This window comes from Brassica napus, chromosome C7 (genome assembly GCF_020379485.1).
Source record: "Brassica napus cultivar Da-Ae chromosome C7, Da-Ae, whole genome shotgun sequence".
NCBI classification, from domain to species: domain Eukaryota; kingdom Viridiplantae; phylum Streptophyta; class Magnoliopsida; order Brassicales; family Brassicaceae; genus Brassica; species Brassica napus.
This window is the reverse complement of record NC_063450.1, coordinates 36,290,921-36,318,579: the sequence shown is the minus strand read 5'-3', so window position 1 is coordinate 36,318,579 and position 27,659 is coordinate 36,290,921. Positions and strand designations below refer to the sequence as shown.

Here is a 27,659-nt window from a genome sequence, read left to right as displayed (position 1 = left end):
AAAAATAGAGTGACGTTGAAAATGTTATAAAGATATACTAGATTTTGATCCGCGCGGGCGCGGATGTATTTTTTAAAAAATATGATGCTATTTGTTTTTTATGTCACTATTTAAGGTTGGGCAAAAAATTCGAATTCGAAGAACCGAACCGATCACAATCCGAATAAGTAGTACTAAATCCGAACCGAAATTGATTAAATATCTGAATTATTCAAAATTTTGGTATTTGAAGAACTGAAATCTAATCCCATCTGAACCGAAGTATTTTGGGCATCCAAAATAGATTTATATACTTATATATGTATTAATTATTTTTAGATTTAATATATATAAAAACATCCAGAATATATATGATACTTTAAGTCTTTTAAATTTTTTGAAAATATATACAAATAATCAAACGTAAATATCTAAAATAGTTAAAATATACTCAAAACTCCAAAAATACTTAAATAATTATTAATTCTCTATCCAAATATTTAAACCAAACCAATTTATATATTAAGTTAGGTACTCTGACATATATTATTCAAATATATATGTAATATATTCTATTGTTTATAGATTTTTTTAAAATAATTTAAATTGATTATCCAAATCCGAACCAAATCCTCAAAGATCTGAACCGAACACGAAATCCCAAACAGACCTGAAAACAAATCCGAACGCCCACCCGTAATCACTATTATATATCATATATGTGTCATCCATCATAGGTTACAAAATATGTGTTATCATATAATTAATCATATTTTATACGTACCATCAAATAAGTAATCTTATAATTATTAATATTTTATATGTGCAATCATATAAATAATCACATATATTATATTTTTAAATTTCAATGTGAAATATAAAAACCATAATTTAAGTTGGTGTTTGAAATTGAGCTTTGTATTGTATTTTTCTTATATATATTGAAATTTTTTTTATAATGGTTATCGGAAAATATGTTATTAAAAATCAAATTTTGAATATATGTATATTTTGAATAAATTTTTGATATAAATCAATTTTAAATTATTATTTTGATTTGAATATGTATATCAAGTATCATAAGTCCATTACTTTTTATTATAATGTAATGGACTTCCAATTTTTTTAATAGCATAAGCCCATTATTATTTTTTCCTAACTTAGTCCTATCTATGTTTCCAAACAACACTATTTTTTTCTAATTACTATCTATGTTGCCAAACAAAAGCTTAAAATACTTCTAATTTAATAAGATAACTAGAACTTGATCCGCGCTTCCGCGCAGATGTTTATTTTTATTTTTTATAAATAAATTTTTATTTGTATTAGTTATAATATATATTTAAAATTTACATGTTCAAATAATTGTTTAATATGACATTTCTAAACACAATAATTATCTTGTTTATATTGAGTAATTTTATTTTATCATGTAAACCATCAATTGTATGATCAATGTTCTTTGAATATGACATGTATATCCGAACAAATGTATTTCTTTTATGCATCAAAATTTTATGATAATATATAATAATTTTTTTGTATATACTATTTATGGATAAAAGTTTATGATAATGTATAGTAAAATTGTTGTATATACTATATATTATGTGAAATTAGTAAAATAGTTACCGTATAATGTATGTATTTAATTATGAAATTTATATATGGAATTAATTATTTTCAAACACACATATATAAAATAAATAGGAAAATACAAAGAATACAAAAACCTAAGTTTATTAATTATTGTTCTCATAAATTTTTAGTTAGAATTTGATTTTGGAAATACATTAATTAAAGAAGAAAAGACAAAGAATCATAAAAGGTAAGTTAATTAATAACTTCAATGGCATGCCTTTGTAAATAAGTTGAAAAATTAAAGGGTATTTTATTTTTGTACTTCTCTTTTAATAGTATAGATAGATTTAATAAGATAACTAGAACTTGATCCGCGCGTCCGCGCGGATGTTTATTTTTATTTTTTATAAATAAATTTTTATTTGTATTAGTTATAATATATATTTAAAATTTACATGTTCAAATAATTGTTTAATATGACATTTCTAAACACAATAATTATCTTGTTTATATTGAGTAATTTTATTTTATCATGTAAACCATCAATTGTATGATCAATGTTCTTTGAATATGACATGTATATCCGAACAAATGTATTTCTTTTATGCATCAAAATTTTATGATAATATATAATAATTTTTTTGTATATACTATTTATGGATAAAATTTTATGATAATGTATAGTAAAATTGTTGTATATACTATATATTATGTGAAATTAGTAAAATAGTTACCGTATAATGTATGTATTTAATTATGAAATTTATTTATGGAATTAATTATTTTCAAACACACATATATAAAATAAATAGGAAAATACAAAGAATACAAAAACCTAAGTTTATTAATTATTGTTCTCATAAATTTTTAGTTAGAATTTGATTTTGGAAATACATTAATTAAAGAAGAAAAGACAAAGAATCATAAAAGGTAAGTTAATTAATAACTTCAATGGCATGCCTTTGTAAATAAGTTGAAAAATTAAAGGGTATTTTATTTTTGTACTTCTCTTTTAATAGTATAGATAGATTTAATAAGATAACTAGAACTTGATCCGCGCGTCCGCGCGGATGTTTATTTTTATTTTTATAAATAAATTTTTATTTGTATTAGTTATAATATATATTTAAAATTTACATGTTCAAATAATTGTTTAATATGACATTTCTAAACACAATAATTATCTTGTTTATATTGAGTAATTTTATTTTATCATGTAAACCATCAATTGTATGATCAATGTTCTTAGAATATGACATGTATATCCGAACAAATGTATTTCTTTTATGCATCAAAATTTTATGATAATATATAATAATTTTTTTGTATATACTATTTATGGATAAAATTTTATGATAATGTATAGTAAAATTGTTGTATATACTATATATTATGTGAAATTAGTAAAATAGTTACCGTATAATGTATGTATTTAATTATGAAATTTATATATGGAATTAATTATTTTCAAACACACATATATAAAATAAATAGGAAAATACAAAGAATACAAAAACCTAAGTTTATTAATTATTGTTCTCATAAATTTTTAGTTAGAATTTGATTTTGGAAATACATTAATTAAAGAAGAAAAGACAAATAATCATAAAAGGTAAGTTAATTAATAACTTCAATGGCATGCCTTTGTAAATAAGTTGAAAAATTAAAGGGTATTTTATTTTTGTACTTCTCTTTTAATAGTATAGATATATATTGAAATGCGAGTACACTAAGCATATTAAGAGATGTGGGTGATCATATCCTATTATCCACAATATTCTATACTAGATTAAGACAGAAAATATTAATATATATCACATTATTGAAATAACATGATTTTTCATTAAATATACATGTAAGTTACAAAATAATAAATAAATTCAAAATTGGCAATAGGAACCTGCATTACAAATTACAAAAGAATGTGTTTTTTTTTTTGAAAATGTACAAAAAATTGTGTTCTATCGTTAAATACGTGTGGATTGACCAATATTGTATAAAACCATAATGGGGTTTAGTCATTATATCTATCGTACATGATCCTACCATTGTAGCTCTGATTTTGATTTTTTTTGTCTAGGAAAATTAAAGGCATATTTAAACATCTTTAGCGTAAGAGTCGTCATGTTGTAAATAACTAATTCATGTAGCAATATTGAGACAAAATTTGTTTAAAAATAAGGTTATTGAATCGATTTTTTCAAGATTTTCATCCAATATTAATGAATTCATATATATCCAGAATTAGTGCCATATTTATCTTTATACATTTACTAATTTGAAATATTATGAAGATCTTTGCACTGTATAGCAAATATTGGTAATGATTGGTTCGACTGTCGCTGTAAAATTTTAACTGTAAAAGTTTAGCTGTAGATAAATTGGTTAGAACTGTAAAGTTGTTTCTGTAGATTATTTTTGCAGAGACTTTTGCTGTAGTTAAATTTGTTGTGGCTGTAAGTTATAGGCTGCAGATGTTTTAAAATTAAATATGTGAAATATGTGATGTAATGTATATATAAAATAATAATTATTTGATCACTTAAAATAATTGATATTAATATTTCTAAAAATTATCAAAGTTTATTATTATGTAAAATGGGATATGTAAATAATATTTAAATTATTTAAAATATTTCAATAATTTAAAAGCACCCAAAATTAGAGTAAAATATTTAAAGATGTTTTTTATTATGATTATCTTATATATTTGATATTATAGATAATTTTTTATTCTACAGTTTCTACAGCCTATAAATGAAAGATGTAGGTTTTTTTAACTAAAATACATAAGAAAAATGTTTGCTTTATTTTTTTTGATGTACCTTTAAAAATAAAGCTAAAGCATGATTGGTAAAATTAATAGAAATTTGATGTAGGGTTTAACTTTGAAAAGTAAAGCTAAAGTATGATTGGCAAAGTTTAATGATTTAGAAAAAAATAAAGCTAAAGTAAGTAGATAAAGCCCAACCAATCACCACTATTGTGTGGTTGACTATCTCTTCATAACTTTGGAAACTTATGTTATTAAGAAAATATTGTTATCAACTCATTTATATATTACCCGACTCAATGTTATAATTAACGTATAAAGATATTTAAATTACATAGCTAGGATTTCATGTACATTGTATTGCCATATTAGACATTATATTGCATATTCTTATGAGATTACCTTGGAGAGCAAAACACATATTCAACATTTTTGGAATCATATGTTATAAGTAATTACTTTATTCCAATAAATAAACTAATGAAAAATAGTTTACCCCAAGGTTTGATTATTGAAATGTTTAACCGTGAAAATGGACCGGTATATTACGTTATAACAAATTTTGTTGTTATCCAAACAAAACAATCTGTTATTACAAAGAATAACTATTCTCTTCTCCTATGCTGTCACATCAGTAATTCTTTAAACCACATGCTGACATGTGTCTTATTTTAAAAACAATGCATTTCATTTACACTCTGTTTGGGCATTTTTTGTGTAGGGGCTCTAGGTTTCAGTTAAAGAGTAAAGCCCGCGGACGAGACAACATTGTGATTGGTAGTTGCTGTATGTGCTGTGCACAGTCTTATTTATTTCTAAAGCACCAAATTCAGAGCAATTAAGCTTTAAATTTTTTTTTGAAGCCACAGCTCTAGAAATAACCTACAGCTGTACAAGTGCTCTGCAGGGCCAAATATCCAAAGCAAATTTTTAGTGCTTTCATAAAATTCTACAGCAATAAAATTTAAAGCCACAGCAAAAAATCTACAGATTTTTTTCTACAGCAAAAATTTTAAAACTACAGCCATTACCAATCGGACCCATTATCTTTTTTGTGCGATCAACTTCCGCTGAGGAGATAACACCGTTTACATCAGTGTATGAACTAACAATGTTTTTAAATTGCAGGTATGCATATTAGACAAAAACAAAGTGAAGGTACGTTACCACACAGTTCTCGTGTGTGGGTATGAATCGTGGCATTTGGTAAGAGTGCAAGTCCAAATATGCCGTTTTCCATTTGATTGTCCGTTTCAATGGCTTATTAATATACCCTTTCACAATTTGATTAATAAAATTTCGAAATTCAGAGAAAAATGCTATTCTAAATTCGATTTTGAAATAAAAAATAAAATGAAGTTGAAAATGCTATATAGATATATATTGAAATGTGATTATACAAAGCATTCTAAGAGATGTAGATGATCACACCCAGTTATCAACTTATCCACAATGTTCTATATAGAGAGCTTACAAAGCTTTTTTTCTAAATTATGGATTATGCCGAGAAAAATTGGCTCATTTTTTAGGTTTCGGTTTCTCTTAGTTTGGTTTTATTATCCAATTCTTATTGGTCTTAGTCAAACAGTTCCATTGGCCATGAAATTTCACATTCATTAAAAACTAAAAACAATATTTAACTTTTCTTTTTCTGTTTTACTACGCAACATAAATGATAAATACTTTATTTGTTTCGAAAATATATTATTTTAGAATTTTTGTTCATATTAAAAAGTATTATTTAATAATTTTTAATTAACTTTAAATTATTTTTTAATTAATTTTATAATTCAAAATCAACAGTAAACGAAAAATGTAATTTTTATCTATAAATATGTTGATATCTACATTGACTAAATTAGTAAACTATACATTAAATTTTGAAAATTTTATCTTTAAATAACAAAAAAGTTAAAAAATCATCATTATGTAACGTATAAAGTAAATTATAAACTTAACATGTTTTGCATGTCGTTTGGTCCAATAGCAGAGCAAAAAATCTTTTCAACCGGGGCTAGTCTTACCTAAAAGAAAATAATAATAATAAAACAATAATATATAAAATAATATTTTTGGATTACTATTACATCTAATTATTAAAAAAAATATATTTAATATTACTGAAAAAATAAAATTGGTTTGGAGTTAGATATTATAATTAGAATTGATAATTTAGTTTAAATTAATTGATATTAAAATATCATTTATTGACTTTCATATAAGTTACTATTTTACCCACTTTTTACTAGTATTAAAATCTAAATAGAAGGATAGTTGTTTTAATATATTTGAAAACATCAAAACTATGATAATTTTTCTAAATATACAAATATATAACATTAATTTTAAACCATTAACAATCTCTTTAAGTTTTTGTATGTTCTGCCATTCAAACAAAGAAAATGAATAGAAATACGTGATATTTTATTTTATTTAGAAATCTATTTTGTGTATCTAAAATTACTTATATGGGTTTATTTAAAATTAAGATCATAAAATAGTTTCTTTAGTTGGAGTAAAGTGGACTTCACAAAATATAGATATCGATTAAATATTTGTACCGGAGTCAATGTTGTACATTTGGGCAAAACAATTTAGATAATTGAAATCAGGTGGAGTCAGCTGACCCCTTATTTCAACATGGCGCCGCCCTAGTTTGGTCTAAAGATTAAGCTCCACAATTTAATATTTTCAAAAAAATTAAGTTTAGACATGGCTTGTTTGTATTTCTTAAATAGTGTCCATCATGTGGTATATTGTTAGAATACATTAAAAATGTCTAAAAATAACATTTTGGTATAAAAAAAAGTCCGCCTAAAATTTCAATTATATTAAATTTTTTATTTGTTTAATTTTAATTTATCCATATACTTATATCAATTTTTGTTACTAAAAGTCTAATTTTTCCTTTTTAAAATCCTAAGTTTAATTTTTTAAAATTGCTTTGTTTTCTGTAACAATTTTTTTGCAAAAACAAATTGCTTAAGCATTTGTTTTCTGTAAATGTAATCTTGTTTATGAGTGAACATACGTGATAATCTCACACAACGTAAATCATCTATTTTAAGCATAGTGCTGGTATGTGCTGAATTTGAATCTAGTCATGATAGATACAATATATTACTTTGACATAAAAAGATACATTATTTTCACCAGTTGAGGGTGTTTCAAAAAAGAAAAAAAGCGTTTCAAAAAAAATCTTCACCGGTTGAGTAAATTACTCTTAGATACAATCATACAAATATATTATGGTGACTGTTGCACAACTAAAATAAGAGGGATAAGATGATTAAATGCGATTATACAAAGCATTCTCAGAGATGTAGATGATCACACCCAGTTATCAACTTATCCACAGTGTTCTATATAGAGAGCTTACAAAGTTTTTTTTCTAAATTATGGATTATGCCGAGAAAAATTGGCTCTTTTTTTTTAGGTTTCAGTTTCTCTTAATTTGGTTTTATTATCCAATTCTTATTGGTCTTAGTCAAACAGTTCCACTGGCCATGAAATTTCACATTTATTAAAAACTAAAAACAATATCTAACTTCTCTTTTTCTGTTTTGCTACACGACATAAATGATAAATACTTTATTTGTTTCGAAAATATATTATTTTAGAGTTTTTGTACATATTAAAAAATATTATTTAATAATTTTTAATTAACTTTAAATTATTTTTAATAAATTTTATAATTCAAAATAAACAGTAAACCAAAAATATAATTATTATCTATAAATATAATGATATCTACATTGACTATATTAGTAAACTATACATTAAATTTTGAAAATTTTATCTTTAACGAACAAAAAAGTTAAAAAATCATCATTATGTAACGTATGGAGTCAATTATAAACTTAACATGTTTTGCATGTCGTTTGGTCCAGTATCAGAGCAAAAAATCTTTTCAACCGGAGCTAGTCTTATATAAAAGAAAATAATAATAATAAAACAATAATATATAAAATAATATTTTTGGATTACTATTACATCTTATTCTTAAAAATTTTAATTTATTTAATATTACTGAAAAAATAAAATTGGTTTGGAGTTAGATATTATAATTAGAATTGATAATTTAGTTTAAATTAATTGATATTAAAATATCATTTATTGACATTCATATAAGTTATTATTTTACCCAGTTTATACTAGTATTAAAATCTAAATCGAAGGATAGTTGTTTTAATATATTTGAAAACATCAAAACTATGATAGTTTTTCTAAAAATACAAATACATAACATTAATTTTAAACCATTAACAATCTCTTTAAGTTTTTGTATGTTCTACCATTCAAACAAAGAAAATGAATAAAAATACGTGATATTTTATTTTATTTAGAAATCTATTTTGTGTATCTAAAATTACTTATATGGGTTTATTTAAAATTAAGATAATAAAATAGTTTATTTAGTTGGAGTAAAGTGGACTTCACACAATATAGAGATCAATTAAATATTTATACCGGAGTCAGTGCTGTTAATTTGGGCAAAACACTTTAGATAATTGAAATCAAGTGGAGTCAGCTGGCCCCTTCTTTCAACATGGCTCCGCCCTGGTTTGGTCTAAAGATTAAGCTCCACAATTTAATATTTTCAAAAAATTAAGTTTAGTCATGGCTTGTTTGTATTTCTTAAATAGTTTCCGTCGTATGTTATATTGTTAGAATACATTATTAAAAGTATCTAAAAATAACATTTTGCTATAAGAAAAGGTCCGTCTAAAATTTCAATTTTATTAAAAAAATTTATTTGTTTAGTTTTAATTTATCCATATACTTATATCAATTTTGGTCATTAAAAGTTCTAATTTTTCCTTTTTAAATCCTCAGTTTAATTTTTAAAAATTCCTTTGTTTTTCTGTAACATTTTTTTGCAAAAAAAAAAAAATTGCTTAAGCATTTGTTTTCTGTAAATGTAATCTTGTTTATGAGTGAACATACGTGATAATCTCACACAACGTAAATCATCTATTTTAAGCATAGTGTTGGTATGTGCTGAATTTGAATTTAGTTATGATATATACAATATCTTACTTTGACATCAAAAGATACATTATTTTCACCAGTTGAGGGTGTTTCAAAAAAGAAAAAAGTGTGTCAAAAAAAATCTTCACCAGTTGAGTAAATTATCCTTAGATACAATCATACAAATATACAACGGTGACTGTTGCAAAAAAAAATTAAGAAAGATAAGATGATGAACCTTTGTTTTTCTGTAACACTTTTTTGCAAAAAAGAAATTGCTTAAGCATTTGTTTTCTGTAAATGTAATCTTGTTTATGAGTGAACATACGTGATAATCCCACACAACATAAATCATCTATTTTAAGCATAGTACTGGTATGTGCTGAATTTGAATTTAGTTATGATAGATACAATATCTTACTTTGACATTAAAAGATACATTATTTTCACCAGTTGAGGGTGTTTCAAAAAAGAAAAAAGTGTTTCAAAAAAAATCTTCACCAGTTGAGTAAATTATCCTTAGATACAATCATACAAATATACAACGGTGACTGTAGCACAACTAAAACAAGAGGGATAAGATGATGTAAAAAAATAAGAAAGATAAGATGATGATTACCTTTGTTTTTCTGTAACACTTTTTTGCAAAAAAAAAATGGTTTAGGCATTTGTTTTCTGTAAATGTAATCTTGTTTATGAGTGAACATACGTGATAATCCTACACAACGTAAATCATCTATTTTAAGCATAGTGCTGGTATGTGCTGAATTTGAATTTAGTTATGATAGATACAATACCTTACTTTGACATCAAAAGATACATTATTTTCACTAGTTGAAGATGTTTCAAAAAAGAAAAAAGTGTGTCAAAAAAAATCTTCACCAGTTGAGTAAATTATCTTTAGATACAAATATACAACCGTGACTCTTGCACAACTAAAACAAGAGGGATAAGATGATGTAAAAAAAAGAAAGATAAGAAGATGATTACCCCCCCCCCCCCACCCCCCAACTCCCCCCACCCCATCTAGCTCCCGCTAAATTGTATGTTTACTCTCACTTAATAGCTATATTATTTTCACCCGGATGTTTCAAAAAAGAAAAAAGTATGTCAAAAAAAATCTTCGCCTGTTGAATAAAATGACGTAATATATATATATATATATGCTTAATTGTATGTTTACTCTCACTTAATAGCTACTTTTTCAAACTCTCCCAAAATATGTGACCTTAATAAATTCATATTTTGTATTATTTTCATGCATTTTAGTTTGAATAACGTTTGACAGAAAAGACGGTGATTATTTTTCTATTTTAGTTTTTGGCCAACCTGCTAATTCTTGCTGGTAAATATAATTAATAAAGTTTTTAGTAGTAATATATTATCTGCAATGCGAGCGGTTTATCTTCAAAAACTAATATATTCATATGAATCTATATGTACAGAATGATATAATTCCAAAATTAATAAGCTTTTTCCTTGGAAATTTCGGAGTAAATATAGGAAGCTTTGCTTACCTTTATCGCACCATCGAAATTATAAAGACTCCTTTTTCTTCCTCAAAGTCAAATTATGTCCACTCAATTATTAATATAGATTTGCATATTAACAACCTCACTAGCCGATTTCATTTGCATTTAAAATGATTAATTTTGAAGGTTAAAACTTAAAAGTTAATATAGTTACACGTCTTTCAAATTCCCGCATGCTATCCATTCTAGGTGTAAAAGAGCAACAGTTTATGTTGACTGTTAGGACTTTTGATATTTCCCTTATTTAATTAATTATAAAAAGTTGTCCTTTATTTTCCTTATTTATTAATATTTTCTCACAAAACACAATATACAATTGATGATACATTCCTAATATAATTTGTTTATATTTCCTTTGCCTTCTACTAATTTATTCACACCGCAATCACTTCTTCTTTTTTGCTTCTGGCCTCTCCTTCCTCTTCCCCAAAAACCCTGAATGTTCTTCCTTAACGCTGCTCATCTGATCGATTAAAGGAATCCAATTTCTCATACCCAAATGAATCTGGTACAAACCCTTATTTATTTTATATTTTTTCCGATTCATTTTATCTGTTTTTAATTTGTATATCAATTCATCATAAACACCAAAACACTCCAAAATTTCTGCCGATCTCATCCTTTTTTTTCCTAACAAATCCCTAAGGTTCAAGTTTTTCTAGTTTCAACAAAAAAATAGAAATCATAAACAAGAAATTTCTGCAGAATTTATCCTTAACAACTATCAAATTTGTTTTTTTTAATAATCTGGCTAATGAATCAGTTTAATTCAAATTTGTAATATTTTCATATATATTCACTATAAAATATCAATAAAGTTTCAAATTTCTGCAGATTCCATCCCTTTAAGAAATAACTGGCTTTTTTCTTAAACCAACCTCTAATCCAAGTTTCAAGTGACTTCATATGTAACTGATATATAAACTCAATAGAATCTCAAATTTCATATTTTAAAAATTAATAAGAAGCCGATTTAATTTTTGATTATCGTCTTAAATCATATATAAATTTATCATAAAGTTTCTGAATCTTTTTCAGATATTCACAAGTAAATTAAATTTTCAAAACAATGGTTGCAGAGTGAGAAGAGAAATGTTGATGGAGATTGGATTGCGACACTATTGAGCTTAGAGTTCTTTGGGACATGTGTGGATCATATGCATCTTCGAAAGAACGAGAAAAATGTCTTTTGCATTGACTGTAACATCGAAATCTGCAGACATTGTTGTAACACAGAAGCTCACTCTGTCCATCGTCGTCTTCAGATCTGCAAATATGTTTATCAAGATGTTCTGCGTCTCCTCGATATTCAACACTACTTTGATTGCTCCGAGATACAGGTTTTTATTTTATTTTGAATATTTTATTTTGAATATTTTATTTATTTGTGTTGTGGTATCTTTTTTTGATCGGATTTTCAGTGCCTATGAAATTCAAAATTAACTTGATATATACTATTGTTTTACCTTTTTTGTTATTGATTGGCAATAGACATATAAAATAAATGGAGAAAAGGCAATACATTTGAATTCGAGGCCGCAAGCAAAAGATGCAAGACCTTCAACAAAGTCCAAGAATGCAGCTTCATGCGTTACTTGTAAAAGATATATTCAAGATCGTCCTAATCGATTTTGCTCCATCTCATGCAAGGTAAAATTTGATCTTTCATTTTCATTAAAGTTATTTTTTACATCTATACATTGCTTTTTTTTTATTAGTCAATTGTTACTTTGATGGTTATGCATTTAAAAAAAATAAGTTAGTTAGTTAGCAGAGTAATAGAAAATGTTTTGGTTAGAATGTATCGTAAAAGTTTTAAAGAACAATCTTGAAATTCTAAAAAGAGTTAGTCCTCACTCGTCAGTAGATGAATGAGGCATATATCTCTGACGAGATAACTTTGAATTCTACACATTGTCAATGACTCAATAGTACAGTTCTCACTCGATTTTACTTTGGTTTTAGAGTACATTCAAATAAACTTTTTCTTTAAACAATTTCTTTTCAACACTACACGCATAGGAGTTTTTATATTTTCTTTTGGAATAATCGTAACACACCAAGAAACATGTTAGAGTATCAGTCATATCTATACTTTTGACACGTAACCTACATTAACATAGGAGTATCATTTTTTTAAACGTTAATATGGACATTATTGAATTGTATATACGTTATAAACACGTTTCAAAAACGTGAAATTCAAAGAATTCTTTTCATGCCAAATACTATATCTTCTTTCAAGTTTAGAGTATGCTCAAATAACTGAACGACATTTGTTTTTGTAGATTTCATCAGGCCCTCCGAAAAAACGTAAGTTTTGTTTCTCTTCAGAAGTGGAACAAAGTGTTTTGGAGAAAGAACATTATAATCGAGAAGGAAGTTTAGAAGAGAAAAAATCATCCATATCGTCACTCACCGATGTTTCAGAAGACTCGGAAGCTTTATTGAGTAATCTTTCACTGAGACCATTCACGAGACTACTCAAGAGAAAAGGAATTTCCCAAAGATCTCCTCTTCATTGATTTTTTTTTTCTTTGTTTTTCTGGATTGTGTTCAAAGCTATACAGTCTTTGCATTTTCCATTTGAAAGTGATATAATATTGGATATTAATTTTATGTTTTAAATTAATAATTTATAAAAAAAATATAGTGAATGCTGTGAGACAAAAAGAAGAAATGAGACCAGAGCGATGGTGATGTTGAAGGCCGTATGAATGATTTATTTATTATCATCATAGAGAAAAGAGAGATATGGGTCCAAAAGTGTTCAAAGTTTGGTGTTTATGAGATTGTGTTGATTCACTGGAACCCACAAATAAAAAATGTGAATATTGTGCAGTATTCTTAATGATTTTAAAGATCAAACTGATGGGTACATTCGTCCGTCATATTTCTACAGAATTGATAAAAGAAATATATTTTCTACAGAATTCATTTTTTTAACACTAAAACTTCGTTAACAAGAACAGATCAGAGCATCTCCAAAAAAATAATTCTATTTTAAAGTTTTCGAAACTCTATATCTGAAATTTAAAGGTGTTTTTATCTAAAAACAAAACTTCAAACTCAACTTCAAAAATATTTGTATTTTATAATATAGTACTTATATTTGTCATAACTAATTTGAATTCATAAAACCTTTGTAAAAAACTAGCACATATATAAACATATTACAACAATATTAATTAATAAAATATTTTATTAAAATATAAAAATTTAAATAAAAATAACTTAATTAATATTAAACTTCAAACAAAATACCATATTATTTCATAAAATGATTTTCGTAATGCATATATAATCTATTAGTGCATTTCGAAGTAAGAATGGCTCTCCTCAGTTTTATTTCGTAGATTACGAACTAACAGTTGTTGAAATCGGGTAATATTGATACTTGTAAATACATTAGATCGGAACAAAAAAGTAAAAGAGAAACATAAAATATTGCTAAAACACTAATTTTTTTTTATTATACTAATATTCGTGAATATATTCGATATGAACAAGAAAGAATTATACAAAAAGACATCATAAACAAACAACCATCTTCAGTCACACAAAAAAAATTGGACAATATTTGAAAATTTTGAAGGTTCCAGATCAAACTTACCTGACTATTAGTGTTGTTGTAATATTTAAATTTGTGTAATATTTATGTCTTCATGTAATTTTTAAAAATCTTTTTGTTAAGTTTTCTTTTGTATATTATTGTTGTCTAAATCTAGCTTAAAATATTTTAAATCTTATTTTAAAGTTTTATTTAATTTTATGTGTAAAATTTAAAATCTGTAAACAAAATTTAAAATATTTATGAATCATAACGGTGATGTGTGATTGTAGGGACCAAAATGCAAATAAAATATGAAACTTCAAATTTGAAGTTTAGAGTAATGAAACTTCAAATATATAGTTTAACTTCTCGAAACTTCAAATTTGAAGTTGTGGAAGCACCGTAGCCGACTGGTTAAGGTTTAAAGGCTTCTACACCCATGTATGGGGTTCGAATCCCAGATTATGCAATTTATTGCAGATTACGGGGAATCCAGGTTTCAAGTCCCGGAAAAAACGATTTATTAAACAATTATGCAGACTACGGAAGAAAAGCCCACAAGGGATCTTCAACATGGTGAAGTAAATCTGGTCAGACGTGGATCTTCATAGGATGGTTCATGTGTGCAGTTAGGCGTGGATCTTTATAAGGTAGTTAGTATTATCGGTTGTCGAATCGTCTATGTAATATTTTTCATATCATAATTGTAAGATCATAATAAATCAGTGTTAAAAAAAAGTTTTGAAGTTTTTTTTTTGTAGAGCATAAAACTTCGTATTTGAAGTTATAAAGTGTATTTTAGAAATGCTCTTACAAGAGTAGAATGTTTTAATGGAATACATTAGTGAGATATTGCACTGGCAGGCTTCAAACCTCCTGAGCTGAGAACAACTCCAATCCTAATCCATATTTTAACAACTTCAATCCTAATCCATATTTTACTGTAAAATGGAATGAAAAATAAAGAAAAATAAAAGAAAAATACTGTCTCAAATATATGTTTTTTTTGTTAAAGGTCTCAAATATATGTCTTTCTGTAGGTTTGAGATTTTGTTCTTCCATTTTCTACAGAATTCATCCGTTATATTTTGTTTTTTATATTCACTATATCAGAAAGCTTTTATTCAATTAAAATATTATTACCCATCATCATCTCATTTCTTCTCTCTATTTAAATATAGTAGTGTTAAGAATTCATAACTTAAAAGATGAAGCACCGACTGACAAAAAGAAGAGCAGAAGCATGAATCTAAAGAGGGTGATTTAAATATGTGACAGAAAATCACGAGTGGTGTTAGTTTTAATTCCTGCCATAAAATAACATTATCAAATCCAACAAGTGTATATATTTATGATAAAATGATCCTCTATCTACAGTTTATTTTGTTTAATTACAATACTTAAACTATAAAATATAAATCCAAAACATATCTATGCATACAGAAATTTTGACCATATACTTGCTTTAAATTTGATCTTTTTTTGTTAACAGCTTTAAATTTGATCGAATCTGTCTAATTTTAATTATTAAATTTCTTAATAGTTAAGTAGACATAATAAATTTTAGAAACGCACATAAATGTTGACCACCAGTGCCTCACCAGTCAGCATGGCTCGTTTATCGGGCGGAGACGTTTGTCGCGATATTAGTCTCGAACAAAATAAATTAGAACAAAAACAAGACTTAGCTAGAGTTTTTTTTTAACCAACTCAATATAATAGAAATCTTAAATCAAAAAGGCATCCTCGTCTTATGGCTGGATCACTGTTATTGATAATTATTGACTCACCTTATTAAAAGGATAATATGATCAATGATACAAGAAGAATGATGGTCATAATGTTTTTGCAGCAAAATCCACTTTGAAAATTAAAAAGGAAAAATAGAAAGTAATACTAAAACCATTAATTGGATATGATTATGGCAGACAAAAAGTAAGGAATAAAAGAAGAATGTTGTGAGCCAATTGAATATGACATATTTAACTAAAGGGGTCGAGATATATTGAGCCATGGAGAGTAATGCATGTGCTTTTCAATCTCAATGTCATGCATGTTCCACATGTCATGCATTCATCTTCAATATTATACTCTTATCTCTTTCAAATTAATTGGCGTTTATAGACTAAAATTTTTAGTAACAAAGTAAGTGTTGTTTTAACTTCTAATGCATTTACTATTGATTTATTCGCTTTATATCCGTTATTGAACTAAATAACTAATGGTACCGAATTTTAATAGTCAAATAAAAATTTTAAACTTCAATTTTTTCTTAGTTTGTAAGAATAACTTTAAATTACTTATAATTTAAAACAAATGAGATAGTCAAGTTGTATAATATTCCATCAGAAAAGATTCATGTTTTAGCAGAAAAGAATTGTTTCAATTTTTTTTAACATATTCAATGCATTATTTAATGATTAAATGTAAATTTTTTTTAAAAAATAAGTTATTGAAATTCTATTAGTAAAAATTATGGAAAATAGTTAGTTACAAAAAATAATTTATTGACAATCAAAATTTAATATGTTTATACGCAATTTATAGCTTCTACCAAAATGTCTGGAGCAAAATAACAATGTTTTTCTGATGCAGCAAAGTAAAGATCGATCAATGGTTAAAGTATTCAATGGTTTGGAAATGTTCACCATAACAATGTACGATCAATCATAGCGATCTCCAAAACACCAGCTATGCATGTTAATTAATATAATCAATGGTTTATGTTAAAATATATTAGGGAAAGTCCGCACTTCTTGGGTCGCAAGCGATCTCCAAAACACTTGGCTATGCAAGTGCTAGCGATTGGCAACACTGCGTTTCTTGGATCTTACGCTATCTCCAAAACATCTATTACATAAAAACACCTGAGGCACAACTTCATCATCTTCTATGGAATGACACTTAGTGTGGTGCCAAACCTTGCAAGCATCACAAGCCACCATTCTCTCGCCGTCATCATCTCTAGCACCGCATCTGCACTCAACGGTCCAGTCATCAAACCCGCCTTCATACCTTAGCTCTGTCCCTGTATCCAGACCAAACCCTGTTACCAGAAACTCTGTCATCATAATCTTATTACCATCTGACTTTACACCAGAGGTCTCATCAATCTTCTCAAGGTCTTTCTTTCTGATCTCCAACACTTCAAAATTCTCCATGACGAAGTAAGTGTCCCTCAGAGCTTTCTCTGCTGCAGACTTAAGTTCTCTGATGGTTGCGTTTTGAGGAACCATCACGAGTTCTCCAGGGGGTAGTTTCCTGGTGAAGTCTCTGAGTACCTCTTCGTGATTGGGCAAGACTTGGCAGCTTACTGTTAAAGAGTTCTTTTCCTGGTGAGAGAGTAAGGGCCACTCTTTCACAAAGCCCTTGCAGTTCAAGATAACCTCAGAGGCATCACTGTATACCTCTGTATCAGGATAAGATAGCAAGAGATTCTGATACAGATAGAGAATGTCTTCGTAAGGATCTAGTCCAGGAGTGGTTGATCTCCATTCATCAGTTTCTTGAGTTTTCCTTCTCTTTTTCGCTTCTCGCTCTAGAGCAGGGGGAGTTATTTTCCTTAGGGAGAATTGTAGCATCCGCGATTCAGGGTTTGTGAACCTCTGAACTATTTGGTCTCCTATTAGAACCTTGTCAATGTGTTTGAGCAAGAAGTCAATCAACCCTGTATCACCAATGCTGCCTCTAACAGCTTCACGTAGCTCTTGGCGAGTAATGACGCTGTTGTTTCTCTCGTTGAAAACTTTGAGAACAGCTTGAGCTGCGTTACTCAACCTCTTTGCAGACCATCTAGCATCTTCTCCCCTGGCCATAGCATCAAATGAATTATACTTTGGGGGAACCATGCCCACCATTGTGGTATCTTGATCGACTAGGACATCGTCTGCGTCAGAATCATTTTCATTATTATCTGATTCCTCCTTATCATCAGGGGATGAGGTAAAAGAGCTATCAGAAGTGTCCCCATCGTCTTCAGGAATCGGGTTTGAAACATGATTTGAAGACATTGCTACTAATGACATTGCAGTGGTTCTTTCAACGGGAGCTTTAGAAGCGAAGGCAAGCATGAACTGAAGCAACTCAGAGAGAGTGACCAATGGGGTTTTACTTGATTCTATGTAGAAGTTGATTATCATCTTTATCAGTCTCTCTTTTCTTGTTCCGGAGAAATCTTCCTTTATCTTGTCAACTTCCATGGAGCTAAGAATGCAAATAGCTCGACTGTATTGTTCTTTTCTGATCCCAAAGCTTCCATGAGAGAACATGTAATCCCATTTCCCAAACCATGGTCTACCATATGCAACACCATGGAGCAGCCTCAGATCCATCGATCCCTTCCTCGATATATCATCCAGTGAAATCTTCCTGGAGCCATTGCAAAAACATAATCGTTGATTAACGATTTTATAAACACTACTCATTAAACCCACTTAATATTATTGGTAAGGGTAGACTAATTGGTGCATTATAACCACAATGATATAATATGGATTACTAAATAACCAGCATATATATGGCCTGCATCTTTGTATAAGATCTTCAAAAGCTAGTTAAGTTCCCTGCGCTAGTATATACTTCTAAACCATAAATTGAGTAACAATGTATTTTAGTTAGAATCTAGAAATCAAGGTTAGTTCATATACTCTATCTACTATAGATTAAGTCTAAGTTGGGTTTAGAAGACGCATGGCACTACGAGACATAGTAAGGGGTTTGCAAGCTGATCACCTTACAGATTAACCCACCCGTTTCAAAACAAGTGAGTAAAATGCATTTATATACGTAGAATTTGGAATATAAAAACTTGAAAGTCAAAATATTAAATAGAAACATTCAAATAAAAAAAACATTCAAATCCAAAATAACAAATAATTCGAAAACGTAGACAATAAACGCAAGTTGTGAGAAAGAGAAAACGTACTTGGAAACTTAGTTTTTATAATTAAGAGAACTTATGATGAGGGAGATCGAACATCGTCATATAGTTAGTAACATCAATGCTATAGTCTTTCTTTAAAAGTAGCTGACATGAAATGTCACAATCTCTCTCTTTAAATTGGAAAACTTATTTGTCTCAGTTAATTTTAGACAGAAATTTTAATATCAATGACACATTTTTTCTTATAATCAAGAAAACTTAATCTTTCCAATGAAATCTCTAGCACCAATGCCATTATTTCTCTATAATATTATTGAAAATTGTTATAAATATCTAGCAGCAATGGCATTATTTCTCTATAATATTCATGAAAACTCTTATGACATCATAAGAAAAAAAATTCTAGTCCTAAATTTATATTTTATTTAACAAAAAAAGTTTCACCTGATAAATTTTTTAATGTATGCCAGAATCTTTATTACATGTAGTAAAATTCTTTTTGTAAACATTAACTCAACGAACTCTCTTATAATTAGCAAAAAATACATGGAATTTCTAACATCAGTTCTACAATATTATTATGGTTATTATTATGATTGAAATTTCTAATATTAGTGCACTATTTATTTTATAGTCAGAAAAATATTTGTCCAAAATAAGATTTCAAACAATTTTCCGATATGGAATTTTAACATTGATACCAAAATTTCTCTTATAAATAAAAAAATTCCATACAACATTAGAATTTCTGACATCAATTCGACAAAAAAGCTTATTGTTAGAAAAATATATCCATTCCAACTAATCACTGATATGAAATTTTTGATATTAATGGCCATAATTTCTCAAAGTTTTATTCAGTCCGACGTGGAATTTTTAACATAAACACCACAAATGTCTTTTAAATTTAGCAAAAAAACTTCAACATGGAAATTTTAATATGAATACTACAAATGCCTATTATATTTGGCAAAAATATCCGACATGAAATTTTTAAATTTAATACCATTGAATTTATCATTTTTAACTTATTTTTCGATGTGGGATTTCAAACATCAGTTGCGCGCCAAAATGTTTTTCTATAATTAGCAAAAAAAAGTTTCTAGTATTATCTTATATATGATATATATATATATATATATATTTTTGCGAAGTTAGGATTGTCCTAGTTTTACCGTATCTTTTGTTTCATTTCTTATGAAATGATCACAAACAATATTTTGAAAATGGATATAAAATTGATGGTAGAGAATACCAAAACAAGCATACAGGTTACCTAGTGTGAAGAGTTGAACAAAGACGGTCCCAAAGGTGCATGATTTGGTCGCCAGAGAAGTAATTACGAAAAGCATCATCAGTGTTGATGCATAGCAAGTGACCAAAGCCATTGCAGTGAATCACACCATGCATCAAATGCGTGCTAGCCTTAATGGTCTCTCTCGTCAATGGCTCCTTCCATTTATCAATCCTCGGGATTATCAAATGATACTTTCTCTTGGTCACGTAATGATGACCCCAACCTGCACACACATAATAACAATAATAAATCATCAGATTTTTATTTCGACGAAAACAAAACCCTATAAAACGATTAGAAGAACATCACGAGATTTGAGTGATAAACCTAACAAAATCAAAATCAAATAAAAAACGGTTGAGATCGAAAATCGATCGAGAAATTGGTTATACCGACGCATCTACAAACATCGCAGAGAAGATTATGAGATAAATCGCCTTCGGAGATTCGTTCTTCGACGGTGAAAAGAGGGAACACGGCGCCGGTCTCTTCGCTGTAGAGGAAGATACAGGAGACGGTGTTGCCGTGAACGGTGTAATCTTCTGTCGCGGCGTAGTCGCTGAGAAGCGATCTGATGCTGTCGAGGAAAGTAGTCGACGAAAGGTCAACTAAAGAGGAGGAAGAGGAGGCGGAATCGCTAAAATTGATGATCTTGGCCGGTTTTTTCCTCTCCGTGAGGGCGTCGTATGCGGTTATTGCCATGACTGCAAAGAGACTAGTACGACGACGAAAAGAGAAAAGAGAAGAGAGGAGAGGAGATGGTTTTTATTTTATTTTCTTATTACATATATATATATATATATATATATATATCACCGTGATATTATCACGTGACATTGGGGATTTGGGTTGGACCATTGAATTGACGAGTTTGCCCTTATGGCGGCGAAGTTGTTAGCAAATCTCGTACTGTTTTGTCGTTTTGTGATTCCAGGGCTCATTGGTAATTTGCTTGTCAAAAGTAAGAGTGGGATTTCCGGTTTATTATATTTTTCAACACATTCGGCTAATTTTAGGCTATATGACTGACACTTTTTGTAAATGAATTTTGGAGATTTTGTTTCTTCTTAGTATAGTTTTAATTAATAAATTATTGATGGATAGTATCGTTATTTTTTCAACACATTCGTCCAATTTTAGGCTGCGACTGACATTAGTCTTTTTGTAAATGAGTTTTAGAGATTTTGTATGATTTAAGTAAGATTTTTATTAATAAATTATTGATGGATAGTATCGTTATTTAAAAATATGTAAGCAAGTAAAACAAAAAATTTAAGTAATAGTCTCGGCAAAAAAATTGTTTCCTTCTCTAGTAAGAAATAAGAAGCCAAACAATATGATCTTTTGGCTGATAATTTTCTCATGCTCATGCACAATAAATGTTTTATAAAATAAATATATTATAATAATTTAATAATAATTTATTTTTTTTATATTTTAAATAATTTGTAGTTTGCATTGTGTTTTATATGTATGATTTATTTTAAATAATATTATGTTATTTAATTATGCGTATAATTTTGAATATATAATATCATATCTGTTTGGTTATTATTGGATATATTGGATAATATCTAATTTTATAATTCAATCATAGTATTTTTGTTCTATATTTTAAAATCTTGATTAATTTTCCTATATTCATTTAATTTAATTCATGTCTTAGATTTGTAAATATATTTTATTAAGATTATCTATAATTTAATATATATTGTTGTGAGAATTAAATAGTAAAAATAAATTTTTGATTGATTCAAAGTAACATAAATGAATATAGCAACAATAGTCTTTCGAAACCTCATACATATTTATAAATTATATAAAAAATTGGATTGAAACTGTAGGTTAATATCTCTATAATAGTATTTGGAAATTTCATATTGATTTATTTATGTTCAGTCATTCTATAATTTATGACTATAATTTATATGTATAAAAATAAAAGTATTAGAGAAAATTTTATGTTTACCATTTTCAAAGTACTATTTTTCATCTTTACCATCACTGAAGAAACATTTTTAAAAGTACCTTCTTCATTAAGTAACAAAATACTTTTATACACTTGTTATCTATATATATAATAAATTATTATTTAAATAAAAAATAATAATAATAATAATAATAAATAATAATTTTTTTTAGGTTTTCGAATTATACTTTTTCATTAAAAAAAATTTTTGATTTTTTTTTTTGAATTTATTTTTGAAAATCGACAATTATGTTTGAAACTATTTTTTAAATTTTGTTTTATATTTTTTAAGTATTTATTTATATATTTATTAGAATCCTAAATTTTACATTCCAAAAACCCTTTCCCACCTCTGAACTCTAAACCCTAAGTTTAGATTAGTTAATCCTAGGGGTATAAGTGTCTTTTACCCTTTGTTAAAAGTGATGGTAAAAGTGGTTAGTGTAAAAATGAAAAGTAGTATTATAAATGTGCTATTTGTGGCAATTTCCCAATAAATAATAATATAATTTTTTTTGTTAAACTTTTTGTTTTACAAAAAAAAATTGAATTGGTTTAGTTACTTATTTTGGATATCTTGTGTTACGTATATTTCTTCAAATTAAAGTACAACTATTTTAAATCTAATTCAGCCAAATCGAACTAATTGTATTCATTGTATTAGTTTGGTTTTTCATCTCAGATGTGTAAAGTACATTTTTATTTTTTTAAATATTTTGCTATATGTTAATTTTCAAAACTAAAATTAGAAAAAATAAAGTGATGATCGGTAAAAAGTAGCATAAAAACATAACCGATAAATTTTGAAAGAGAAAATTTCTTTACTTTAATACCAAGATTATTTTTGTAAACTCAGTTTTTCATGGAATCACATTATATATAAAAAACTATTTTCGTTTTAAATTTTATAATTTTTCTTATTTGAAATATTATTTATAAAATATAAAAAAGGAAACTTAAATAAAAATAAAAGAATAATACTAATTATTCATTATAGATATCTTAGTTATTTAATATTTTTATAATAATTTGAAAATAGACAGATTTTAAATAAAATACTTATTACTTTTAGAATATATATTATGTTTTTTTTAAGATTATCTTCTTAAATGGAGATTACTTCCTTACTTTAAATTCAAAGATTATTTTGTAAATTTTCTTTTTATGAATCACATTATATTTAAAATTTATTTTCATTTTAAAATTTATAAATGTTCTTTATTATATAGGTTATTTAAAAAATACAAACAAAAAGAAAATTTTATTAAAAAAGGAAAATACAATATTTTTTAATAATGACAATAAGATATATTTGATTCATTAAGAGTATCCATGTAATTAAATATCTTTAGAATCAACGTGAGCTCGACAATAAAAATCAGTTGTTCTTTATTATATAGTTTATTTTAAGAATATAAAAAAGAAATTTAATTAAAAATATAAAATAAAATATTTTTTGATTTTACAGTAAGATATATTTGATTCATTAAGGGGTACCTCTGTAATTAATCATCGTTAGAATCAAGATACATAGAAAACAATTTTTCAAATAATATTATATAGATTTTCAAACATTAAAACCAGAAAGAAATTACTTTATCAATCGAAACGATTTAAGCCCTGTTTAAAAATAAAGTCCAATATAAAATGTAATAGCATGTTAATAACAAAACCCAACCACGTCAACCATAAATGAATTTTGCGTCATACAATCAAACGAGCAGGCAAGCGAAAAAAGCGATCATGATCCATCTTTGATAGTTGAAAGTTGAAACCATAGTTCGAGGATATAGGAAGTCGGTTAGAGCGTAAGGGTCTCACCGATGTAAACACAGCCAGGACTGGCTTAAATAGGGGGACGAGCAGTGCGATCGTCCCGGACTCAATCCGTTGTCTTCCTATTAGTTCAAAGAAGAACAAAACGTCTTTTATGTTTTTTTAAAGCTATTTTCCTTTTTTTTATTTTTTAATATTCTTTTTGTTTTTTAATCATACGTGGCAATTTGACTGTCTTTAATAATAGAAGTGAATTTGAACATTGGGAGGGGAGGGGGAGGTGAACCAAGTTTGTTCCTCAGAGAACCGTAGCCGGACCTTATCATTACCTGAGATCCACGGCCAACGAAATCTACTTCACAGAGGTCAAGCCGACCACTGCCCTTTCACTTCCTTCTCAAAATAGGCGTCAACACACATAAAAACCATCGACACTTCCGCTAGCTTCAACCCCCACGAACCATAAACTTGTTTCTTAACGATGAAGCTCGATCACCGATAATCACACAGTGAAAGAAAGCAAACAACAAAAAGAAACAGCTAACCGAAACAATCTTAACCGAGAAACAAGAAGACGGGTTCAAGACAGCAATTGAACTGGAAACCAGAGAGCTCTTTAAGACCTGAAAGAAACTAGAAGAATCAACACTGCCGATGATCCGAAAGACCAACAACATCATTGGGATACACTGATTCAGCAAGCAGATCCACCGATAAGGGACTGAAAACCGAAGACCACCCAAGCTATCAGCTTCCCTCACTACTTGCCGTTTCCAAAAAGTGTTGATAACAGAAGCAAAATGATTAGTGGTGAAAATTGGAAATAGAGTAAATGAAGAAGTGTCAACAAAGGGACAATGGTAATCGGCCAAATATCATGGTGCCTTACCAGCACGTTTTGGTCGAGCATTAGATTCATCTGTTTGACTACTCTCAGGTACGGCAGTCTCCAAAAAAAAAAGGTATGATAGTCTCTTGATTATAAGACGAAGAACCAGAATTATGAGATGTATGAAATGCATCATGAGACGAGACTGAAGTAAGAGCAACATGAATAGACACATGAAGAATAGTTTTGGAAAAGATTTTATCAGTACACGGATCAAGATTCAATTGTTTGAAAGGAAAATCAGTTTCACAAAGGACCACATTTCTTTAATCAAAAACAGTACGTGTATCTAAATCTAAAACTTTATAAGTTTATAACCTTTGAATTCTGATGGATAACCAAGAAAGACACAACATGAAACACGAGGACTAATTTTGCTATAAAATTGCTAGAATCGTTTTGAATTATGAGGGCTTGACTAGTTTTGTCGGTACCACCCATAAATGATGTATTTGTGAATAGTAGATGCTCTTGGCTTTTGACAGCAATCACCAAAAATGACATGGACCGTTTTGCACCAACGATGTAAACCGCTTTACACCGCTCTAAGCATCTTCAAATCAAAAATTAGTTTCAGCAAACATTTGTAGTTGGAAAAAGATAAATAATTTTTCTCAAAAATATATAAATATAAAATATTTAATTAATTTTTAAAAAATGAGATAAAACTTATATATATATATATATATTTTTATAATTTTTATTATAAAACTTTAAACACACAAATATTTGCTATAATTTTTTAGACTTTAAATATATGTATCCCCAACAATACAATTTAAAATTGTGAACTTATAAATATAATTTTTACATTTCTTATAATAATTTGATTTTTAGTATTTTATAATTATATATAATGTTGCTATTAATTTATTATTAAGCTGTTACTACATTTAGTAACCAAGTCATAAGTATTCCGTAAATATATTAATTTTTGGCGGGTATATGAGTCGTACCAATCGTTCAATCTAATCTATTAAAATTGAAGTACATTTGAGAATTAACCCTTACTTTACAATTATAATTACATCTTCTGCCATTGACATTAAAAAGTACTTATTTACTAAACAATTCCCAAGCCTTTTCATGTTTATTACCAAGCCCAACTCAGTGGACATTTACGATAAAGTCTCATAGATAGAAAATAAATGATTAATATTTCAAAAATATTTCATTCCTTTTACGATGTTCCTATTTATTCGGCTGGTATCGTGATAAGGAGACTGACATAACAATTATTATATGCTTTAAACCACCTCATAATCTAAGGTTGTGACAAATCTTAATATCTAAGCTTAACAGGTATATTCCTTCCAAGTTCTTGCAAAACACGTTTTCAATAATTTTCAGTTTTAGATTTTTTTTAAAAAAATCTTCACACGATCCATCAATATATAGAATATTCCTTCTATCATACCACAAACACAACATAAGTCTTTTTAATGTTACAAATCTAAAAATATAATTGCAACTAACCAAATCAGTTTTTGGTAAGAAATGTGTAAAAAATTATAATAAAAATATCATTATACCTATTTATATATCTTATTAAGAACTACAAATGTTGCTACTAATAAATAATGAAATATTATAAAAAATATATATAAACAAACAAATTATTTCTTTTAGTTAATTCACATTTATTGTTATATATATATCTATGTTTCATTGCTAAACCATCGTGATATATATATATATATATATATATATATATATATATATATATATATGTATATACAATTGAATAAAATAATTCGACTGTTTAAAACAATTAATAAAATTATTGCATATAAAATATAAAATCATATTATACATAATGGGTCTATATTGGTTAGTCGTAAGAAAAATATATACGATCAAACACGTAAGAAAAATATATACGATCAAACATGGAAGAATAATTATGAACTATATAAAAATTAAAAAACACCCGCACAGGCGTGCGGATCAGAATCTAGTAATATTTAAAACCGCAGTCATCCGAATTTGCAAACTCTTACAATCGCTGTGTTCAGGGCCGGCTCAATGGTGTCATGGGTCCTCAGGCAAAACAAAAAATTTAATTTTCAAATTATTGTTTTTCTTTAAAAAATCTGATATATATATGTTTTTTTTTCAAAATACCAGAAGTATTTTTAAAAGTAAATCTATGGAAATAAAAAAAATACTTTCATATAAAAAAAATTAGACCCTTTTTCTTTCTTATTTCATGTATTTTTTTTAAAAAATAGGGCCCTTATCTATTAAGAAATAGTCTTTCGCGAAAAATCAGTTTCACAAAAACTTAGATTCTTTCTCTTCCGCTATATTTGTGATAAACCGTGATTAGAGCTCATCGTGATTTGTGACAGAAAGGGGAGAAGATCAGATGAAGAGCATATATAGAAGAGAAATAAAGAGGAAGAAGATAAGGGATAAACCCATTTGTTAATTGATCATTTGATAGTTTCTTACAAA

General features: G+C 27.3%; 2 protein-coding genes across 2 annotated transcripts; one reads left to right on the top strand and one right to left on the bottom strand.

Annotated features, from left to right (window-relative positions):
- Positions 1-10,877: 10,877 nt before the first annotated feature.
- LOC111213259 (protein RGF1 INDUCIBLE TRANSCRIPTION FACTOR 1-like) lies at positions 10,878-13,571 on the top strand. Its single transcript, XM_022714969.2, has 4 exons — positions 10,878-11,344; positions 11,916-12,176; positions 12,328-12,486; positions 13,125-13,571. Exons 1-4 carry the CDS (start codon positions 11,336-11,338, stop codon positions 13,359-13,361), a joined length of 666 nt encoding a protein of 221 aa, XP_022570690.2. The 5' UTR covers positions 10,878-11,335; the 3' UTR covers positions 13,362-13,571.
- Positions 13,572-17,003: 3,432 nt separating this feature from the next.
- Positions 17,004-21,851, bottom strand: LOC111213261 (PHD finger protein At2g01810-like). The gene is made up of 3 exons (XM_022714970.2): positions 20,961-21,851; positions 20,548-20,791; positions 17,004-18,757 (listed from the first exon to the last, which is right to left on the bottom strand). Exons 1-3 carry the CDS (start codon positions 21,268-21,270, stop codon positions 17,188-17,190), a joined length of 2,124 nt encoding a protein of 707 aa, XP_022570691.2. The 5' UTR covers positions 21,271-21,851; the 3' UTR covers positions 17,004-17,187.
- Between the last annotated feature and the right edge of the window lie 5,808 nt (positions 21,852-27,659).